General features: G+C 34.5%; 1 protein-coding gene across 1 annotated transcript in view; it reads left to right on the top strand.

The window, feature by feature from the left end:
* ADAMTS19 (ADAM metallopeptidase with thrombospondin type 1 motif 19) overlaps positions 1–23,529 on the top strand; it is a 155,887-nt gene that overhangs the window by 77,479 nt on the left and 54,879 nt on the right. The window contains exons 8-9 of the mRNA XM_071580398.1: positions 7,189–7,294; positions 22,363–22,503. Of these exons, the coding sequence (XP_071436499.1) occupies positions 7,189–7,294; positions 22,363–22,503 (247 nt within the window). The remainder of the gene's footprint in view (positions 1–7,188; positions 7,295–22,362; positions 22,504–23,529) is intronic.

Raw genomic sequence — 23,529 nt, 5'->3', positions numbered from 1 at the left:
GTTTTCATAAGGTACTCTTAAAATTTACCCATGTAATTTAAGGACTGAAAGTCTTTTTGTGTAAGTCCTAAAAATAGACTTTTCTACCTCTGTCCAAAAGTTTAACTTACAAATGTGGATCAAGATTCTCAATAATTTTCTATGCCATGAAAAACATCTAGAAAAATTGTTCATAAAAATCATGCCATGAGGAAGTTAAAGTAATGGATCAAACTAGTTCAATTTCTTGTAAGACCGAGTTATTTCTTATAAAGGTTACAAGTGGTTTTTCTTTCACATTAATAGTATGAGAAAATATAAAGCAAAGAAAATTTTTATTGCATATTACTCCATATGCTATGATTTTTCATATTTTCTTCTGAGCAGAATGACTTAGGACCTCTTCAACACCTTTTATATACCAACTAACCAAGTTTTGGAGTTTCTTTCTCTTTCTAGATCACAGGTGCAAACCAAGGTTAAATGAGGACAAGAAGAAATTGTTACTTTTCTTTCTCAATTTATGAGATTTTTCTTTTAATTTTACAGTATGTAGTTTTCCATTTGAGTCTTTTTCTGTTCATGCATATATTTATGGACAATTTTTCCACTTGGTGATGTTGCCTTTAAAAAAAAAGGCAATTAAAGGATTTTTAAAATATACTGGCAGTACTCAGCAATGACATTGCAGTGTATTATTGCTTTAAGTATTTTCCTTTAAATTTTTAATAATTTTTTATACATGGCTTAGAAATTAAAAAAAATAAGACATGGGAATTATCTGTCAGTATCCTTGAATTCAGAGCATCCTTGCTTCACAAAGTATTTGGAATAATGATATTTGGAATAGTGTATCTTTTCATATGGTCTGAAGCCTTCTGGATAGTTCACTATAAAGCTGCCAAGAAGAATTGTTGATGGACATCTTAATACCAAAAAGGAATGAAAGGAAGATGAAGCATAGCCAACTACAAAGTAATGCATATGAAGGAAAAAAAAATAGTATTTAGCTTATATGTGTGAAATCATGGGCTTTGCTACCACTGAGGAAAGAGATCAGAGAATGATAGTGGACAGTTCTCTGAGAATCACAGAATCTCAGAATTATCAGGGTGGGAAGAGACCTCTGGAGCTCATCTAGTCCAACCAAGGCAGGGTCTCCTAGGTCATATGACACAGGAATGCATCCAGATGGGCTTTGAATGTCTCCAGAGAGAGACTGCACAATCTTCCTGGAAAATCTGTTCGAGTATGAAGGAGTTCTTCATAATGCTGAGGGGGAACTTCTTGTGTTTTAGTTTTTGGGCATTAGTTTTTAGTACGGTTGGTGGGCATTGCTGAAAATAGTCTGGTACCTGCCTTTGAGGTATTTGTATGTATTGAAGAGATCCCCTCTCCGTCTTCTTCAGACTAAACAGACACATCTCCCTCAGTCTCTCCTCATATGAGAGATGTTGCAGACCCCTAATCATCATTGTGGTCCTCCAATAACTCCTAGAAACAAATGGCTTTGAATAGGTTAATAGAGCTTTTTATTTGAGTTAGAATACCCCCTATGGAATCTTCATAAAACAAGAAATACATACTGTTGTGCACAACTACACTCAACAGCTATTTGCCATCACATGTTACGGACCCAAACTGATGCAGCTTAAGAAGGGATACCCAAATTCAGAGAATAAGCTTTTCGGTGACTATTAAAGATGACAAGGTGGATGCAGCTTTACCTCCCAAGATCCTTACATGACTTTTCAGCAAAGGGCAGGAATGGACAGTGGGAAAATTCACTTACTGTCTTATCTGTGTATTCATCTTGGGAGAAGTGTTTTCCATGTGGACTGCATTTTAGAGGAAAATTAGTGTCTTCCAGCAGGTCTGCCATTCCTATAACAACTACTTAGATGTCTGTGTACTCTTCACAAAGTGCAAAAGCTAAGAACCTAGAACTGTACATTCAGAATTTATTTTTGCATTTTCCATGGGTTTTTTTAATTTTTCCCTACTGTAAGGATTAAAGTGCAGCAGTTTGTTTCAAAGCAAAAGAGTAAGTTTACTAGTCTATTCTGAAAAATAAAATCACATACTTATTACTGTGTATCAATAAGTGTACTTAGTGATAACCTATTTTTCTGGACACACTGGATTTTCTATGACGTACACAAATTATAAACTAACAGAAGACTCAAATAAAATTTAAGCCACCTTTGGGTAAAATGTAACAGAAACTGATTGGTTTTTATCCCATTATTTTTTCTGATGTCTTGCATTAGTTTGTATTTGTATAGATATATGCAGACACGTAGGTATATTTATCCTCATTGTCAGTATCTCTCACTTTAGAAGAGAAAAATAAGTTTTCCCAGGCTTTTCTTTTTGCATTTGAGATTCCTGTTTTTTAACTCTCTTGTTTTGATTACTGCCATGTTAAGAGCTGCTGTTTCACTGACAATTGACAAGACTTGTTTTTCCTGGAAGTCATCTGTGACTCTCTCCAGAACAGCTTGTGCTAATTAGACTTTTAAGTGTCAGCTCATTGGAAAACTTTATTCTCCTGCTTCTTAGGAAAAACGTCTGGTCTCCAAAAAAAAAATGTTAGATTGGTAATGAAGTGCAGTTAAGTACTGTCTTTCATGTTCACCCGTTGATTTACCGGTTTCTTTAAATATGTTTTTAAAGTATTTTTTGCTTTAAAATACTTATGCTTGAATCAAAATCCAGGTGTATTTGGGCATTAAGTTATGTTTCTAATAATAATTCAAATTAAGGTAAGGCTGTCAGGAATGTGTTGCTGTATGGCACATTCTGAAGGCTAAATATTTTTTTTTAAACTTTGTGATTCAAATCATCATGAATTTCTCTGCATGTTTTCTATCTGTTTCAGGTTTACCTATATTTCTTTAGTGGTTTATACTATTTTTATGGAACTTCATCTAGAACTGTGAGAAGAAAATTCCATCACTTTTATTCATAGTATGTGTTCAAGCAATGTTTGTCGTATGTATAATAATTTCAAAAGAATAGATCCATTGTTCGTGACATTGTCAATATTCTTGAAATTATATTTAATGTGCATTCAATAGTAATAGTGTACTTCGTTATTTTACCTAGACAACAAGCAATGCAGTCGACACTGGGAATCTGTGCACATTATGTATTGGCTTTCATACTGATCAAATTTGAAAGCTTTTATTCAGAGATGGATAGGCAGCACAACAAAGGATCCCTAGATTCTGGAGAATATAACATGCTTCATCATTAAAAATGCTTTAAAATTGAATGATTTTTTTCTGAACTCTGCTCTATGAACATACGCACTTTCAGTTATTTCAGCTTGTGTTTTCAAGTGTTGGAAAAAACCCATGTATTTGGCATTTATTAAATTTTTATCTCATACAGACTGGAAATTCAGGTAGGCTGTAGTCTTGATCTGTAGTTGAAGGGATATGTGGGTGATCACCTATCCCTCTTCATCATAGAATATGTTACAGGAACTTTGTTCTGTAATTTTTATGATCACTATTGCATTATAATCTAGAAAAAAACCCCAAATTATGTTGGGCAGAACATTACTATTAACAAAACAGAAGATCTGCGAAATAGCTCAGGAATGTGTAGAATTGGTATCCAAGAAATCAGTGGATTAAAGTGGTGGTGTGTGGAAGGGTCTCTTTCCTTTTCCCAGGATCTAAAATTAGCAAGTAGATTTTGGAGCAAGGTGAGGTTAAAGGATTCAGAATAAGCACATAGCTAGTAGCATGACAAAGCAACTTTGAATGTGTTGTGAAATCAAGTAAGTTCAGAGGAAAAGAATTTAAAGGGACTAAGTAAGGTATTTGTGTGATTTTGACTTTTAGAATATTAACTTTATTTCATTGGATCACTTTAAAAGGAAAAAAACTACCATTCTATAGCCTTTTAGAATGTGGTATTACACATGCAGATATACTCAAGACATACCTGCATGTTGTATGATCAATGTAAGGAAGATCAATGTTTTTATGTTTGACTGTATATTTCTTAATGTGATTTTGGTTTCTTTTTTTGTTTACTGTGACATTTTTGTTGCTATGGACAATGCTGGCAATAGCCTTTTATTATAAACAGTGGATTTATGTTATGGGCAGCTGGGAGTGAATCAATAGGTATAGCTGCCAGACTGGTTTGGATATTTTAGTAAGTGATGTGTTTTGTGTAACATCCCTGTGTCAGCTGAACTAGTCCTTTAACAGAGAAGTTGTAAAGGTGTGCCTTCTTTGAAAGAATAAATAATTTGGTGATTTCATGAGCATTTTCTTTAATGAATCAGAAAATTTAGCATGGTATGTAGAATGAAATGCTGATGTCTATGGGTAGCAGTAATGGTAATAAACCACTGCTATGTCTCTGGGACAAGTTGTAATTTCCTGAAACAGCATGTATTTTATTTGAATATTTACATGTTTGATAAGAAAATGGAATCCCTTATGTGATTCTTCTAAGACACAACGGTAAAACTTTACACTCTAAATTGATGTGGCATGTATTTTCTTCTGAATTAACTTGAGAAATAGTTATCCACAGAGAGAAATAATTTGAGGTTTTTATATTTGACATGTATTCAATCAGGAGGGGGTTTTTTTTGTTTCAAACAAAGCTTTCTTTATAGATAAATTCTAGGATCCTTCCTTAAATTTTCAGTGAGATGATTTTACTGCTTTCTTGCCAATACTTTTCAGATACCAAGTGTTTTTATTTGAAGTAATGTGTTGTGGGGTTCACTCAGAATACCTTAATCATAAAAGTGGAGCAATTGTTCATTGGGGTTTTTTGTTTGTTTGTTTTGGGGTTTGTTTTGGATTTTTTCATGTGGATTTAACCTTGGAGCAGTTTGAACTGCGCTAATAAGCCACAGGAAGCTGCAGTGCACATAAATATGTTGGAGAAGATATTTCTCCTCTTACCTAACTCATAGAAAACTAAGCAAGCACAGCTGCTTACTTAAGTCAGTTTCTTTTTCTTTTCACTACATGTGCAATTCATAATCAAGGACAAGACTTGAAACTGGTTAACAGCTAGTAGTTGGCTAGTTTACATCCAGTAGCTGCTGTTGAGTGTGGCTTGCACATATGAGGTTGACTGCTTAATAGGGGAAAAGACATAAAGCATTAATTCTTTTTTATGCTTTTGGATATTTCTAGAATCAAAAATCTAATTTAATCTCAGAGAAGTGAGATTAACGTTTTTAATTTATATTTTGTCTGTTAAATTTAGGAAGGTCAAACATAAGAAATTTTTGTCAAGGAATCCCAGGTGATATATATGTATGAGTATTATATAATCAATATATTAGTATTGTTGAACATGTCTGCTACTGCTGACTGCCTCTTCTGTAGAATAGATACGAAACTTTGGGAATAATCTGGGGAACAGTTAGAATAGTAGACAGCAACTGATAGTACTCATGTGTGGAAAGAGCTTGCTAATGTCCTTGAACCTGCCAAAAGAAGGTTAAAGGACTATTTTTCATTTCAAAAGACTAGAGAATATCATAGTTTTCATTTAGTACTGAGAATCAACAGGCAGAGACATGTTTGGGAATACTCTTTTTGTAAATCTCACAAGAAAGTTTTATCCAGTTGAGAATGGCCACCATCAGTAAGCATCAAAATTGAATCCCAGCTGGCAAATAAACACCACGCAGCTGCTTGCTCTCTCCTTGCACAGTGGAATGGGAGGAAAGAATTTTAAGTGCAAAAGTGGATAAAGTCATGGGTTTAGATAAAAACAGGCTCACAATTTAAATCAAAATAGTAGTAATAATGGCAATAATAATGACAATAATGATAATGATGATGATGATAATAATAATAATAAAATAATAATAGTAACAGTAATAGTAATAGTTATAATGCAAAGAAAAATAACAGAGAGTTAGATAAAAGCCAAAAAAGACAAGTGATGCAACTGAAAACAATTGCTTGGCACCAACTGACTGGCTCTTTTTTTGTATTCCAGGTGACTATTACCCGCACCCATTTTTTCTCCCTTTTTTGGAAAAAAAATAGTAAAAGTTGAAATATTCTGTGTTATTCAATTCTAATTTGTGAGTGATTTGTTCATCCTAAACAACACCTTTTGTCAAAAATTCTGTGTCCAAAAGATTTCAGACAGTTCTGAGAGCAACACTGCTGGAATAGTGATGGGGTTACTATTTGAATTTCATGTGGATGAGGTGCTGTGCTCACAGACTGACAAATACTTGAACTGTAGGAAGAATGACTTTTATCTTGTTAACTTAAAATTAAAATTATGACTAAATTTCAAATATTGTCAACCATTTCAATCTTGACCTTTACAAGAAAGCATCCAGTAAACCTGTTGAACCAGAGGGTACCATTCCATTGAAAGGAAGAAGGCCAAACACTTGAAACAGTGTTTTGATTGCTTACTCCAGACTTTTCAGACAGAAGGTGACAATAGGTCCTCACAAAACGTATTCATGGTCAGAAAAAGCTTTCTATTGCCCAAGTTAAGCTGCACCTTCCTCAAGCTTTTACAGTTACAGATGTTCTACCATTTAGAAGCTGAACTTGAACTCAAAATCTTACCATACAGGCTTCCTTTTGTTTTAGTTTTTTTGTTTGTTTGTCTGTTTTCTATTTTTTTTAAACTAAGGTATTACATACTAGAGGCAATATAGCCTTTAAAATGAATATGTTTGTCAGGCTTCAGTCTCCTGTGAACTGTGAAGTCTGATTCTTTTAAACGCTTAAAATCATTATCAAGCTGAACTCTTTATCTATAGTTAGCAGTGATAAATGGGACACAGCCCTCTGCTTTGCAGTCTCTTTTTCTGAGTCTGTCAGAGGAAATACTAGTTCAGACTTGTGCCCTATTCTTATAGGCATGCATTTTCATTTACAACAATATCAATACTTGTACGTGTTCTATCACATCTCACTAAGATACCTAGCATTGCTTTTATAGAATGCACTTTCTTACATTGAAGTTTGTGTAATCATTACTGTGAGGTAATATAACCTCTGGATACAGTTTATTTGCTGTCTTTCATCCAACTTTGTGATAAAATTAACTGTTTGAGTAAGTAAACCTTTGTTGGATGGCTCTGACTAGAATAAGGTTTTAGTCCTGTTTGAGGTCAATTAACGCCATAATATATAAAGTTAGTAACAACAAAAAATAATTAAATGTGGTTATTGTGTTTCCTAGGTATAGCATATCTGAGTGGAATGTGCAGTGAAAAACGAAAATGTATAATTGCAGAGGACAATGGTCTGAATCTTGCTTTTACAATTGCCCATGAAATGGGTCATAAGTAAGTATGTGCATAACAAAGCCTGCTATCTGTTCGCATGTAATACTACTATGATTTGACTAACTTGATTGTGTGCTTCAGTTTTTCCTTTTTGTGTTACGAAAGGATTTAAATTTGATGAATAATTTGGAAAACAGTGTTTCTGTTAAGAAAATGTTTACAATTTAAAGCAAACCTGAAATCTTTACAGCTACAAAATTAATAGATTAACAGAAAAGACTGCCATTTTCTAGAGGAAAAATATGTGTCCCAAGACGTTTTTTTCTTTTCAGACTGTGGTATTACATATCAGATCCAGCTTTAACTAGTGTTGCCAACAAACATTTTAATGAGATCGTGACTTGGAAGAGCCCTTATTTAATTTGGCTTTCTCAGGATTTATCCCATTAAACTGTATAATAGTCATTGGTCATTATAACATTAATATTGGTTTTCTTCCTATGGCAAAATGAAGGTGAAAGTGCCTGTCTTTCACAATTGTACTGGATTTTTTTACTCATTCAATGGGAAATATTTTAAACCAAAAGTGAAAAATTCTCAGTTTTCAATAATAAAATTTATTAATAAAAGTTGAGTTTTATTCTTGGCTTTTCAGTACTTGTAAAGAAAAAGAAATAAGAAAGGTCCTACTTTTAAAAGAGTAACGTATGTATTAATCTGTCATTTTGCTTGCAGCATCTGCTCCAGGTATCTGTATATGCAATATCCAGGTATTTGTATTAGAATACCACCTTCAGAGTGACAGCAGAGAGGGATGTTTTGCTAAATACTTTGAACTTCTGAATGTTATGGTTAGGTATCTTATGATAAACACTTCTAATTAAAAGTGATTTGGTTTAAATTGGGTAAAAGCTGTCTGAAAATGGAGATAATAGCATCTAACATTGAAACATGATGTTGATTGCAAGAAAGAACTGGAACTTAAAATATTTCTATTGAGTATTTTTTCTGGATGCAATTTAAACAGGTACAGAATAATTATATAAAGATGGACACAAATGTAAATTGCTGCATTAAATTGGTATTTTCTGATTGGTTTTGGGTTGGGTTTTTTTTTCATAACTGCAGAAATCCACTCTGGGTTGAGGTAAGCCAGCCTCTTTTGAGTGATGGTTGTGGTAAAGTCTTCAAAAGGGAAATTTATTTGTATTTTGTAGCCACATGCCATTCTATTTCTATTTTTTCACAGTAGTGTTTGCAGGTATTGGAAGAGGGAATGGATAGGGGAAGACTTATTTTCTGTACATTTGTTCTTACAAACAAAAATAAAGTGAAATAAACTATCACTGAATATAATCTCCAGAAAAGTTCATTGATAAATTAGAACATTTTTCAAGACAGTTATGATAATAACAGATATAAGTACTGCCCAACTCTGTAAACCTATGTTTAGAGAATAAAAACCTTGAGAGTAGAATTGCTGGATTTGAAAAAAGAGACACCTTGATCAAGAAGAAATGTAACACCTTATGCTTCCTGAGAAATGGTGATATATAAAATTCTTGTAAAGTTACAGGTAGTGTGTTGCTTGGGGAATAGCAAATTAGAGAATACAGGATACTGATCTTATAATGGTTGTAAAGTTGTTGTGTTGCAGCAGAAAAGTCAAACCTGTCTTTAACATCCTAAAGTCTGCTAGATCCCACACAGTATACAAAATAAGGTAGACAGAGAAGCTCGCTGTTGCTGCCAGCAGTTCTTCAAGACTGCTGGACTGGCCAGGCTCTGTAACCCTTGTTGCATTTGTTTGGGAACTCAAAATATCTTCATGGCTTTGCATTGCTCTAATTTTTGCATGACTGCAAAAGTGAAAGGATTTCTCATGATCTTCTGACAGGAATGTAAAATCTAAATTGCTAATACATGAGTCTTGGGGGAAGAAAAAGGTGTTAAAAGACTACACCATGAAATTTCAGAACTTTCAAATTGCATTGTATCAATTAAAACAAATTTGAAAAAATAAATCATAGTGGTATCTCAAACATCATATTCTTACAGTAGTAAAGGCATTTGGTTGTCCTTAGAGACATCCTCACAATTCTCCACAGATACTGTAATAGACATTTTTAAACAGTGGAAATAAATCAAATCTTTTATCATAATACAAGACAGGGTGATGTTTGAATCACACATTTCCTCAAGAAATTCAATCTCATGAAGTCTAGTAGTAAATCACATAGAAAACAGTAGGACTGCCACAAAAGTGAAAGAAGAGACATCCTAAGATACATGAGCAGCTGCCACTAAAAGAAAAAAAAAAGGACAGTCTCCACTGCAGAAGTTGTAGAGGCATTCAGCTTGATCCTTGCTTCTTTATGGAGTCAGAGTTGTTAGATGTTGCAAAGTGTTGCAGTCTGAAGTAGAGTGGTCTCGCACCAAAGACTGTTAGGTAATATTTCAGAGGCTTTACATTTGTTTTTTTCTGCATGACTGTCTCTGTATAACAGCCAAGCCCTGGCAATCACGAAGAAGACATTAGAAGTAGTTGACCCTGTGTGGAGAGACAGTACAAAAATATTTGAAGAAAAACATTTGAATGGAAATCCTTGAAAAGGACCTCAACAATCATTGAAAATGGCCTTCAAATGTGTCTGGAGTATTTCTCACAGGGATTTGTCGTGCTTGTTCTTAACTGTCTCAGAAATACAGATTAAATGTTCACAATATAGATCAGTCATACATCTTTTCTTCTTTCAACACATCATCTTTTCTAGAAAATTTTCACAAGTTCTTTTTCAATCTTGAAGTCATTTAACTATTACCTTCTCTTTTTTTGTGTGTGTAATTTCTTTATTCATTCTAGTTGCTCTTATGGAAAGAGTCCAGTTCAGCAACACAGAGAAAGCACAGATTTTCTCAAAGACTTTGTTTCTCAAAGTAGAAAGAAAAACCCCCTTCCCCCCCCCCATACAACAAATATTATTCTCTTCCATAAATTATCATTCAAATAGACTCAAAACTTATGCAATATAAGTTTTCATCGATCAGCCTGAGAGCAAAACCAAATGCATTCCCATTTGCCATTGTGTTGATTTATTAATAAAAATTCCACTGCTTAACCACCCTTTCAGTAAAAAAATTCTTCCTCATGTCCAGACACAAGCTCCTCTGGCACAGCTTGAGGCTATGTCCTCTTGTCCTGTCTCTACTTGCTTGGGAGAAGAGATCATTATATTGAATACTTCTCATACATGGATGTTTATTAAGTGTTGTGAGTGTGGGTTTTTAGTTTTTCCAGTTAAAGCAGAAGTATTCTTGATGAAATACATTGGCAAACTAAACCTTACTTTGCAATATGAAATGTCTTTGTTCTAGACATGTGTATCTGAGAGCAGATGATATTTTAATGACATTGAGAATTAATGTTATACATCAACAATTATTAAGTGCTCTAAATGTACTTTGAAAGTTGTTTCAGCTAGTGGAGAGAGAGACTGATGGAATTTCTCATAATCAGTTTCAAACACATCCTCATTCATTTTCTGCAAATAGTTGTATAAAATATGAAGTGTACCTCTTATTAAAATTTAGGATATTCTACCAGCTATTTTGTAGTTCCAAACAGGGAAACTATGGAATTTCTGAATCATCTACTTAGTAGTTTATCAGCAAACAGCATATGCTCCTTGAGACAATATGAAAGAGTTGTATGACATCCAGTGGAACTTGAAGAGAGTTTTAAATGGGGAATCAGGAAATGTTGATGGACAGTCAGTTCCTCTATGCTCAGATTGCTTAATAAAATAAAATCAACAAGAGTAGTAAAAGCAAAGGGCTACCAATCTTTGTGAATGAGAATATCATTAAAGTAACTGAAAAAATGAGCTGTCTGAATATTTATAAGGTTAAAGTAGAATTATACAATTGAACTTGTGTTTAACAAGGAATAAGAATAGTACATGGAAAGTGAAGATATTAATTAGAATTGGTGGAAGACCTTACATCTTGAAAATCATCTAATATAATGAGAAATTTCAAGAGATATAACGGTCACTTCTGCTGATAAAACTGGGAACAGAAAAGGCTAATTATACTAAAGAACATTAAATTAAATCATTTGACATGTGACATTTGTCTTAGATGTTAATTCAAAGTATTTGTTGGCATTTATTCTGAGTCATTGTTTGGCTGACAAAGAATGAAACTTTACTTCATAAGGGGATGTACAAGCAGACAGAATGCTTACATTTCATACTTTACTTTTCTGTCTTGAGAAAAAAGTGTAGAGAGATTTTACAGGTTAATGCACTGGTTTTTGTAAATACCTATCTGTGCGGTTAACCGAGATTTTTGAGTCTCCTATCTGTTAGACCAGAAATTCCTCAGAGATGTTAGCGTCACCATGAGAGGGACTTGGTGATTCATTTGGAAAAAAAAAATTGGAAAAAATCCTTATTGTGTACGTGGTTAGTGACAACAGCCTTTCATACAAACAATGAAAAACTCCCTCCCCTTCCATGCACCTTCCCCTCTTTTGGGACAGACTTCAAAGGCAGAGTTTGTAATTCCAGCCACTCATGATAAGCATGGCTTGCTTTTGAAACATATCTATCTGAGGACTGTAATTATTGCTATCTGTATTAACCGAATACACTTTCCATTCTTGAAAACAAAATTTAGATGAAGAAACCATGATTTGAATCATACAGTTGAAATTACATGCTTCCATAGGGCCTATGTCATCTTACATGAATTAGTTAACTTCTAGTCATGCAGCAGATTCTACTGTTCTTATATGAATAATTATTTAAGAACATTTATTTTACATTCCAGAATTTACAATGAGGGGTTGTTGTTTTGTTTGGTGTTTTCTTTAGAATAAATCGGGAAGCAGAAAAAGTGACACTTAAATGCTCGTTTACCGCAAAGGAAGAAAAATGCTCTATAACTGCAATTTTCTGCTCTGGGAAGGCAACCAAATCAATTTTTGTGAATGATGAGAAATTTTTAGTTAATTTAGAATTAAACCATAAGTGAACTAATATATGATCTCAAGACAGCAGACTGTAAAACACATTTCCTGCAGGAATAAATGCAGTTGTAGTAAGGTCAAAATTACATTTAAAAAAACCCAAACCTGAAGGTGGTCTTTTTAGGTTCTTTGATTTCAGAAATGTTTTGCTACAAGTACAGTTCCCTTGCAACTGCATTAAAATGGTAAAGTACATTTCCCAAGTAAATCATGGGGCTCTTTACTCAGAATTTTGATTTGAGTAAAAGAATGAAAATACAGAACTATGAAGTCCAAAGTGACTAGATTTTATTTTAGTAATGGTTTTAATTATTTTTTCCCTAGTGTCAAGCCTTGTCTTCTAAAATCATAGAATATTTAAGCCTCTTCCCACCCCCCACCCCCCACCCCCATTAATACTGACTGATTCATTTCTTTATTATATGAATTTAAGAGTCAATAGGATTTCCAATTTTGTTGGTTTAGGAGGCCGAGAAATTTAATGTTTTCCCCATCCAGAAGTTTTGGGTTTTTTTAGTTTTACCATTAAAGCATCAACTTTACAGTTAGTCGAGACCCTCTTATTTCAGCCTATGCTTTTCTATTGCACATTTTCTTAATAGGAAACTGTTTGTAATTGCTGTACAGAAAGATAAATGTCTTCAAATTCGAATGAATCCTCTTAAAATTTTTGATGTTTTTGTTGGGTTTTGTATAAACAGTATGCTAGCATAAGGAAGGCAGGCAAGCAAAATTTTTGGACCCTATCTTTCCAAGTACTGGAACATTCAAATGTGAGAAAATTCCTTCATAGTTAAAGGCATAAAACCCAAGTGAATAAATTTCTAGGAAATATAAATGAATCTCAAGGTATAGCTATAGTCTTTTATGTGCCATGCATACATTTCTCTTAAAGTCGATCCCCATAACAGAGATACGATGCTGTCATGTATTTAGCCAGCTCTGATTTGTTAAAATAATTAATAACCTAAAAGATGTTTGCAAAGTACGGCTTATTCAACCACAGGTGTATATATTGAGCTGACATATTAGGAACTTTATTCAGGAGTGTCCATATCTCTCTGAGGTCCCTTTTTCTCAGAGCTTTTGCTTCCCAGCATCCTCCCTCAGATTATCTTGTTGTCCTACATTGTCAGACATTCCCATGTCATTCACTACTGAGAAAGAGAGAAGCTGCTGCTGAACTGTTGTGTCACTGGAGGCTGTGCTGGTAACCCATTCCCAAGTAATCTACTTGCTTCCTTCTCTCTCCCATAAATCCCCATGGGCTACTACACAGTTGGATAGAAGGTGCAGTGGAAATGCCTGTTATCATGGCCTCCTTCCAGCTTCACAGAGTCTCTCATTTCCCCCCAGTTGCTGCTTTCCTTAGTTTTTCTGTCCTTTTGGGCTCATGATCTAAAGCTGGGTTTCTCACAGAATCATAGAATATGCTGACTTTGAAGGTACCCACAAGGATCATCAAGTTCAACCCTTAGCCCTGCACAGTACCTTCCCCAAGAGTTACAGCATGTGCCTGACAGCATCATCAAAATGCTTCTTGAATTCTGTCAGGCTTGGTATTGTGACCACATCCCTGAGGAGCCTGGTCCAGTGTCCAACCACCCTCTGGGAGAAGAACCTTTTCTGATATCCAACCTAAACCTTCCCTTATACAACTTCAGGCCATTTCCTTGAGTTCTGTCACTGAACACCACAGAGATCAGTGTCTGCCCCTCCTCTTCCCCTCACAAGGAAGTTGTAACTGCAATAAGGTCTCCCCTCAGTTTCCTCTTCTCTAGGATGAACAGACCAAGTGACCTCAACTGCTCTTTATACAGCTTCCCATCAAGGCCCTTCATCATCTTCACTGACCTCCTTTGGACACTATCTAATAGCATATTTCTTATACTGTGGTGCCCCAAACTGCACACAATATTCCAGGTGAGGCTGCCCCAGTGCAGAGCAGAGAAGGACAATCCCCTCTCTCAACCAGCTGGCGATGCTGTGACTGATGCCCCCCAGAACATGATTGGCCCTCCTGGCTGCCAGGGCACTGCTGACTCATATTTAACTAGCCGTCAGCCAGGACCCCAGATCTTCTTTCCCAGCACTGCTTTCCAGTGTCTCATTCCCCAGCCTATATGAACATCCAAGGTTGCCCCATCCCAGGTGGAGTATCTGGCACTTCTCCTTGTTAAGCTTCATATGGTTCTGATTTGTTGAGGTCTCCCTGCAGGGCGATCCTGCCTTCAAGGAAGTCAACAGCTCCTCTCAGTTTTGTCTCATCTGCAGACTTGCTTATTGTCCCTTCCAGTTCCGTGTTGAAGTCATTTATGAAGAGCATGGGCCTAAAATGGATCCCTGTGGAACCCCACTAGTGACAGGTCACAATCTGATGTTACCCCATTCACTATTACCCTCTGTGCTCAACCTGTGAGCATATGGCTTACCTACCACATGATACGTTTATCTAGCTGTGGGCTGGACATTTTGTCTAAAAGGGTACTGTGAGAGACAGTATCAAAAGCTTTACTGGAATCCAAAATGATGCATCATCTGGCTTTCCTTGATCAAGTAGGTGGGTTACCTTGTCATAAAAGCAAATCAGGTTCGATAAGCAGGACTTTCCTCTCATGAAGCCATGCTAGCTGTGACCAATGACTGCATTGTTTTTTGATAACTCCCAGAATAATATTCCCCATAATCTTAGCAGACCCAAAAGTGAGACTGACAAGCCTGTAGTTTCCAGGGTCCTTCTTCTTGCCTTTCTTGAAAATCAGGACATTTGCCAGCTTCCAGCCAGCTGGGACCTCTCCAGATTACCAAGACCGCTCAAAAATCATCACAAGAGGTTTTGTGTCAATATCAGCCAACTGTTTGAGGATTCTGGGGTATATCCCATCAGACCCCATAGATATGTAGGGATCCAGCTGCATGAGCAGATCCAGCACAATTTCAGGCTTAACTGGGAGTTGATCTTTCTCACAGTCATGGTGCTCCAGCTGAGGGCACTGAGACCCCCTTGGTCTGTCATCCATGTTGAAGACAGAGGAAAAGAAAATGTTAAACACCTCTGCCTTGTCTCTGTCCCTGTCTGTGAGGTGACCATCCTCATCCTGAAATAGGCCAGTGATATTTCTATACTGCCCATTGCCAGAAATGTATTTGAAAAAACTCCTTTTATTGCCCCCCACATTTCTGGCCATCTGCAACTCCATTTGAACTTTGGCCACACGAATTTCCTTCCACCCTGTAGATAAGGATATTGGTCTACCTGTAGGTACAGACATATTCATAGATTCAGGTAATTGGATACAGAAGCAGCTTAAGTGTCAGAGATGTTGCACTTTGATAATTTTTATTCATTTTTGTAATCACTGAGATTTTTGTTCAAAATAAAGTCAACAGAAATGTAGACAAGAGCCTAACTTTGAACAAAACTGCTTGAAAAGCACAACTGCTGTTGGAAAAATTGAGCTTTGTAATGATTTTAAAAATGCATGTGCAACAAACTATGAGCAATGATCTTTCCTGTACATGTATTTGTGTCGTTGACAGCTTTACACAGAAATGGCTGTAGTTCTCTGCATTTTGTGGATAGCTACATAAAACATACCTGGAGAAGAGAAGGCTCTCAGGGGATCTTTTAGGGCCTTCTAGTGCCTAAAGAGGGCTATAAGAAAACTGGAGAGGGACCTTTTACAAGGAAGGATATGTAGTGACAGGACAAGGGAGAATGGCTTTAAACTGAAAGTGAATAGGTTTAGATTACATTGTTGGAAGAAGTTCTTTACTGTGAGGGTGGTTAGGCACCAGAAAAGATTGCCTAGAGGCTGTGGACTTCCCATCTCTGGAGTTTTCAAGAGCACACTGGATGGGGCTCTGAACAACCTGATCAAGTGGAAGGTGTCCTGCCCATGGCAGGGGGGTTGGAGCTCACAATCCTTTATGTCCCTTCCAACCCCAATCATTGAATGATTCTATGATTTTTATATTATTTCTGTATTGTTTTACTATCTGTGATATTTTCTGTCCTGTTTGTTAAAAAACTTGAAGCTTCAGGGCAATTTTTCTATAAAGCTTAGTGCTGGCTTAATAAGGAACTGCTTTTCTTAGATTTACTTTTAATGAGAAAGATACAATACTCTCCTTTTTCCTAACATTATTGATTCAATAAAAGGTAATAGGTTTTCACTTCATATTGCATTTCAGCATTACATATTCTCTACTTCAAACAAGAGCTGTACAACAATCACCACAGTTGTTTCATCACTGCCTTTTTTTTCTGATAGACTAGAAAGAGTGTCCACTATTGCAGAAATCTACAGTGCAGTGACTGGTTTATAACGAATTTTCCTTTTTTTTTTTTTTTAATTGCTCTCTCTTTGCTTTTAGATACTTCTTTAAAAATACTTTAATGAAGTTCAGATTAACTATTAAATGTTAAACTACGGAAGCAGGGCAGGAAATACCCCTTCAGTGATAGTAAATAGAGAGTAATGGCAAAAAATAGCATTTTCCAAAAAAAGCAGTCATAAAGCCCTTGAGACCACCTTTCACTGTCATTCAGTTTTCGTGGTTTGGTGTATAATATCTTTAAAAATTTATAGTCCCTTTTTCTCCTGTATCCTTATCAAACTGGACATTTATGTTCCACAGTCATATACTTAACAATTTAATCAGCCTAAGATCTTATAGGGCAGAGTGTATCATACTGTACTTCCCTGTGACTTGGAAATGGTCCAAAAAAATTAAACTTGTGATTACAGATGACAGAAAAGAATGAAATTTGTTACATACTTTGCCTTTATGTTTACTTTTATTGAGAATTTATATGGTGATGCAAAACCATGAAAAAAATAATTTTGCTTAGTCCGGTTCTAATCACAAAATGGTCTTATGTGTATCAAAACACACCACAACAATCTAGTGTAGCAGTAATAAAGTGTCACTGGGCTTTTGCTGGTATCTAGAGAGCTGAAGAAAGAAAAAGCTTATAAAGAAATGAAGCACTGAGACAGCATTTTTAGTAACTTGAAAAGATACAGTAGTTTTATACTTGAAATATGGATTGGTCATCTCTTTCTCTAGCAATGTATCAAGAGTTCCATTTCTGCCAGACTATACAATTCCAGTATGGATGATTATAATTTCCCTTATGATAACATGTGTAAACTGAACAATTAGTAACTGACCAACATCCTACAGGATGGAAAGGCTTAATTGATAGTCTGAAACTTTTAAAATTGCTGTGAAAGAGTTGGAAGATCATAACAATGTGAATGGGTTTTGTTAAGAAGGAAACTAAATTTTTTTTCTGTTTCTTCACTGAGTACATTACAGCTGAAAATCTTTTTCCTGATTACATATTTTCTTCAATTTGAAGAAATTTTATTTGTTGATGTTTTACCTTGGTATAAGATTAAAGTCGTAAACCATAGACAGAATTGACTATCCTGAAATAGTGAGATCTGCTTGATGCCACATGAATGTTGTATTTGCCGGAAGCAAATACTTTTCCTGTGTTAAATAACATCTATAAAAGACCTTCAGCAAGGGACAATATATATTTTCATGTTATGACAATAAATACATCTGTCACAATAAAGCTTTAAAATATTTATAAACTTAAGTCAAGGGTCATGACACAGTGGTTTGTCTAGGTCCAGAATCTTGAAGCACAGTTGTAGAAGTATTGGAGTGACAGACAAGAAAATAGATGTTTAGCAAAAGGTGCAAAGTCATCTGGACAGCAGCGTGTGATGTATGTTAGTGTCTGTATCCTAAAATGCATGGTGTCCTTTTTATTGTTTTCAGACTGAAAAAGTAATCTAAGTTGCCATTATTCTGCAGAATAAGTAATGAGTCACAAAAGAGAAATAGTAATTGTGTAAAAAAATTTATTTTTACTTTTCCTGATAATCTAATAATTAACAAGATCAGGATATCCTTGTTCAATAGATTTTCCTTTGAAGATAAAGTCTTTTCAAAAGAAATAATCTTTTATCTTCTACCATCATAGTTTTTCTGTAGCTGGGTTAATTGCCTGTCCATTCACTTCAGGCTAAATAATTTATTTACCAGTAGAAATGTGTCACATTTATGTGATGATCTGTGACCTCATATGTTTTAAGCACGTATCAAAAATCATACAACACTTACTGTTTCACTAACTAGGATTTTAAAAAAACGCAACAAACATTCATGTGCATTTTTGCATCAATTCTTAACTTCTAGAAACCTATTAATTTGGGGGAGGGGGGTATATATTTTTCTCTATAAAGACAGCAGGGTTTCCCTATAAACACAGCAATGTGATAAAACATTTTGTTGAAAAAGTGCAACACAAGTACTACAGGAAAGCAGTGCAGCTTCTCCCTGTTTGTGATTGTCAAACAAGGGGTATTCTTTTCACTTATGAAATACATTGTTGTGTTACTGTGATACGTAAATTTCAGATTAGATAAAATGTTGTGAAAATCATTGTACTATTTAATGCCATATAAGCTTTTAAACCTTGTAATTTCTGAGTCTGTAGTTTAAAAGGTTTTGATAAATTTAGCATAGTATTTTACAAAATTTAAAAAAGAAACAGTGAAAATAATATAGAACATTACACTTTATAATTAGTAATATTTTTAAAGTTATTTTTATTTTTCAAGGCAATAGAATTCATTATGTTTGTGGGTTATTTTACTGAATGGAAAAATATGTAAGGTAGTAGTTGCAGTGAATTTACAAACACTGTAGCATTATGTATAATAATACAAATTTTGAAACAAATCAGATGACAACATGATCCCATCACACATCACAGATATAAACTGGCAGCAGCATCCAGAGGTTCACTTTCTCCTTCACAAAGGAATAGTTTTTCAGTCTGTCTTGAGCTTAAACTAGTAGTATTATCCTGGATCTGCAGCTTACACTCATCATTCCTCAGTTGCTTATATGTCTAGGGCTGAACTGTTATCTTTTAGGGTTTGGTAATCTATTTATTATGCTGATTTTTCTATTGCTGGTTCCTTGGCTACTTGTCCTTGTGCTTTTTTTAATCCATTTCTTATTTCCTAACCTGTCTCACTTGTAGTGACTGTGACACTCTGAACAGTAGTAGTTTTCTTTAATCTTTTTTAATTTTTGCCTTTTTTGTTTGTCTACAGATAAGCCGAAAGTAATTCTCCACATCTTTCTTAACTAATATAATTAATTGCTCCTAATTTAAGTTTTTGATACTATTGTTTGTCCCTGCATTGCCTGTTTCTAGTTTAATAGCATCATTCTTGTTCAGCTGCACTAATGCACTATGCATTTTAAGTGTGTGTGATGATGATAACTAAGTCATCCTCTGCCATTTGCAAAACACAATCAAAATAATTAAAAAATACAAGAAAACTTTTCACCTGGAAGCATGTGGGGTCAATAAGAAAATTCATATTGTCATGGAAGTGGCACATTTAGAAGAATTTTGGTGTTCTACAAGGAGAAGAAATATAAAGTAGTAGTGCAGATCTAATTCTTTCCAGAAAGTGTGTGCATAGCCTTATTTAATTTATTTACATATAGCATAATAACTGAGGATGCTTTGTTGAAACTTAATAGAATTTTTGTTTCTTAGTACTCTGCTGCAATAAAATCAAATTGAACTTTTCCATTATGTGAGTTGACATTGAAATGCATTTTTAAGTCAAAACCACAACCTCTTTCCTTAGATGACAAGAGACATGTTATTGTCTGTCTTGATTCTAAATCCAGCAGTTCACATATAATTGCAGTAGTCATTAATTGTAAAAGAATTACTTTTTAACTGAAAAATTGAACTAATATTTTTTCTGCCTTGAGTGTCCTGAGTTATTACTTCTGGTTTCCACACACAGATAATTGAATGACTTTTCTGTGTACTATTCCTAATGCACCTTCAACAGGGTTCACATTGAAAGTTTAGCAGAGATGATTCCAGCTTTATACATATCACTAAAACCATGCAAAATCTGGCTGTGTTTTATAAACAAGTTTTAAAGTGGTTGTTAGACTAATTTGGGGGGGGGGGGTGTTAGGGTAAACCCTAATGTTGCTGATATACACAGAAGTTATAAGTACAATCATTTTTACCACTTCTTACTTTAAAATATAATGTTTTCCTCAGAATTCACATGCTGATAAACTATACAAAATGATTCTGTGGTGGTAGATTGGAAAAGAGGGGTACACTGATGCACATATGCAGTGTGGCTAGCATTAATTGTTTTTTGAACCAAGGTCATGGTTCAGCTCAGCACACATTTTTTTTGGGGTGATTTTGCAGAATATTTTGTGACAAAGTGGTTTCAAGAATTGCTCTTCAGAGTGAATGGGAAATAATAGTGATCAGAAATTATGGGGGGTTTTAATTTTTCATTTTAAAAAAGTGTTTTAACACATAAATGTGTTAATTCTTTATAGATGGGAACCATCAATTCTGTAATAAATTTTATCAAGATTTTGTGTACCTTCCTGTTGTAAATTTTTTATTTCAAGTCATGATGATACTAATAAATGAGTACTTTTTCACTAAGGAAGTATGTAACTCCTAGAGCTGTAAGCAAAATTCGTTTCATATACAGTCAGCAAAGTGAAGCGTCATTAGATTTTCTGTATCTTCTTCCATAGTTCCTAGAGTTGTAAACAACTCTGGAGATAGAAAGATCTCAAATTCTGTATGCGAGGCACACAAGAAAAATGTGAAGCAAGTGCAGTGACACTTTTTGCATTCAGGCAGTTAAGGAAAAGACAGAGGATGAGAGTCAGACAGGTTTATTTACCTCAGATATACTGTTTACAGCTAGCAGCATTATCCAATTTATGAAGAAGCAACTGTTCTAGTGCTCCAGTTTGTGGGGTTTACCCATCAGTAAGAGACTGCACACTCCTATAAGCCAGCTAAAGCCTGACACAATATTTCAGTTAATTTCATTAGTAAACACAAGGTAAAGCAGCTTACAAAATTACATAAAATTTGATCTAATCATGAAATAGTTTTGGGATGGAATGTAAAAGAAAAGTGAGCTACTGTTTTCAAAAGATGGGAGGCAGGCCTTTTTGTCACTGGGCACTGTCGTGTGGTGAAATATGGAGAAGCATGATGTATGTACTATAGTTTCTCTACAGACACAGCAAACTTATTCTCTTTGCAGTCTGTAAGTGATTTGGCTAGTCTTTGACTGAAAGAATCAATACAAGGTATAGATTTTTATTAATCCTAATTTTGCTTTTCTGCAGGGCAGACTGTCCTGCAAGTTTCTGGCCCTACTTTAAATCCAGTGCTCTGGAGACTAGTCTCATAAGCATTTTCAAATCTTCAAAAACAGCTAAGAGTGTTTACTTTCTTTCTTGTAATGCCAGTCAAATCTGAATTTTATTTAAGTCTCTCTTCTTCCTCTCTGCTTGCTAATTGTGAATGAAAGTGACAGTGAATGTTCAGTTAAAATAACAGCTTCAAGTAGACATTTAGTAGAGTTTTTCATTGCAGTGCATTGAGTGTGAGCATTCACTGGGATGAATATAGGTGCTGTCTTTAAAATCAAAATCAATTTCCTCATCAGTGTTATTTCTAACTGTAGACATTAAAAATGTATTAAGGTATTTTTTCTTTAGAGACAATAATTACACATGAAACTAGTAATCATTTTACTAGTCTATAAAATTTCAACCAACCACTTCCCTATAGAATGAAGATAAAATCACTACCAAAATATTCAGTAATCTCAAAAAGTAAATTTCCAGTAATTTTGTTGCTTGTTAGCAGGAGAATTAGTATTGATTAAACTTCCAGTAGTTGTGCAGTTCTGTACATTCAAAAAGTTGCCCAAAGTATGTATTGAACTGAGTAGAATATAGTATTTACCATCAAATAAATGCAGCTTCACTTGCATCTTTTGTTGTAGAATTGTCCTCTATGCATGGTACCATGCACTTCTCTGAAAGATACCATGGAAAAAAAATCAAAAATATTTCCTATATATAATATTTATGAGGCTTTTTTAGCCTCTTGCAAGAGTTTTAACTTACAAACATTCTGAAAACTACTTGTTATTTTGTTATGCTCTGTTTTATTTTTAATAAATTCAAAATTCAGCATGGGCATAAACCACGACAATGACCACCCATCCTGTGCAGACGGTGTCCATATCATGTCTGGGGAGTGGATTAAAGGACAGAATCTTGGGGATGTTTCATGGTCTCAGTGCAGCAGAGAAGATCTGGAAAGATTTCTCAGGTATATAATTAAGAACAAGAACTCTTTACTGTTTGTCATTTACAAATAGTTGTAATAAATATCCTGAAATGATAAGTTCTGAATAATTTCTACTTTTGTGGGAGATTTGTCATTGCATAATCCATCAAAATATTTAATATAATTGTTATCTAGTATTTGTCAGATTTATTAAAATCAATTTTCAGCAATTATATATATTTTATGCTTTTATGTTTAAAACATATGATTATACTCTTTCTGTATTTATGTCCTCATTTCATATATGTAAATATGTTTACAATATATTAGTATGATGTGTGCTGAAATGTTGCACAGTGAATGACATATGAACATTTTGCAGATTCTCTGATCAATGTCGTGCCATTCCATATAAAACCTTGCAGTATAATCAGATTTTCATAATTTTAAATAGAAATTTACTACGAGATATTTAATAGAGAATAGTATACCTAGAAAACAAATTGAAACATTTAGTTTCACTCTGAGTTTATGAAATAGTATCTGTTCTCTGGAGTTCTGTTCCTTTATTAAGTTTATAGATAGATGAGAATTTGCTTGCAGCAGTTAAAAAATCTACTCTATGACAAGAGAACAGTTAGCGTAACTTAAACATGTCAGTCTGAAACTTTTGTATTGAATCTAGATGGAAATCAAAACCATGACTTTGTGCTTGAACAAGTTTAATTTTCAAATATTTTTTATTCAGTTTTTGGCTACCAGCTCAGAAACATATGTGTTTTTAAATGTGTGTGTATATACATATAATCTAAAGTTATTAATTTGAGGTCCTACTAGATGCAAAAACTAACCTATGTGACTGTTCCTATGCATTATAAATTTTCTATTTTTTATCATTGTTTAAATTACTATCAAAACCTTAATCCATTAAGTAAATTTTACACCAGCACCTTACTGAAATGCCTGTTAGAGCTGATAAATTATATTGTTTTTCTGCAAATATGCAACAACAGAACACACCATTAACTTAGAATAAGTAAGCCATGTTAATTTATATGTAAGTGACAG

This window comes from Pithys albifrons, chromosome Z, assembly GCF_047495875.1.
Source record: "Pithys albifrons albifrons isolate INPA30051 chromosome Z, PitAlb_v1, whole genome shotgun sequence".
Taxonomy (NCBI): Eukaryota; Metazoa; Chordata; class Aves; order Passeriformes; family Thamnophilidae; genus Pithys; species Pithys albifrons.
The sequence above is the reverse complement of the archived record's forward strand: the minus strand, read 5'-3'. Positions and strand labels throughout refer to the sequence as shown.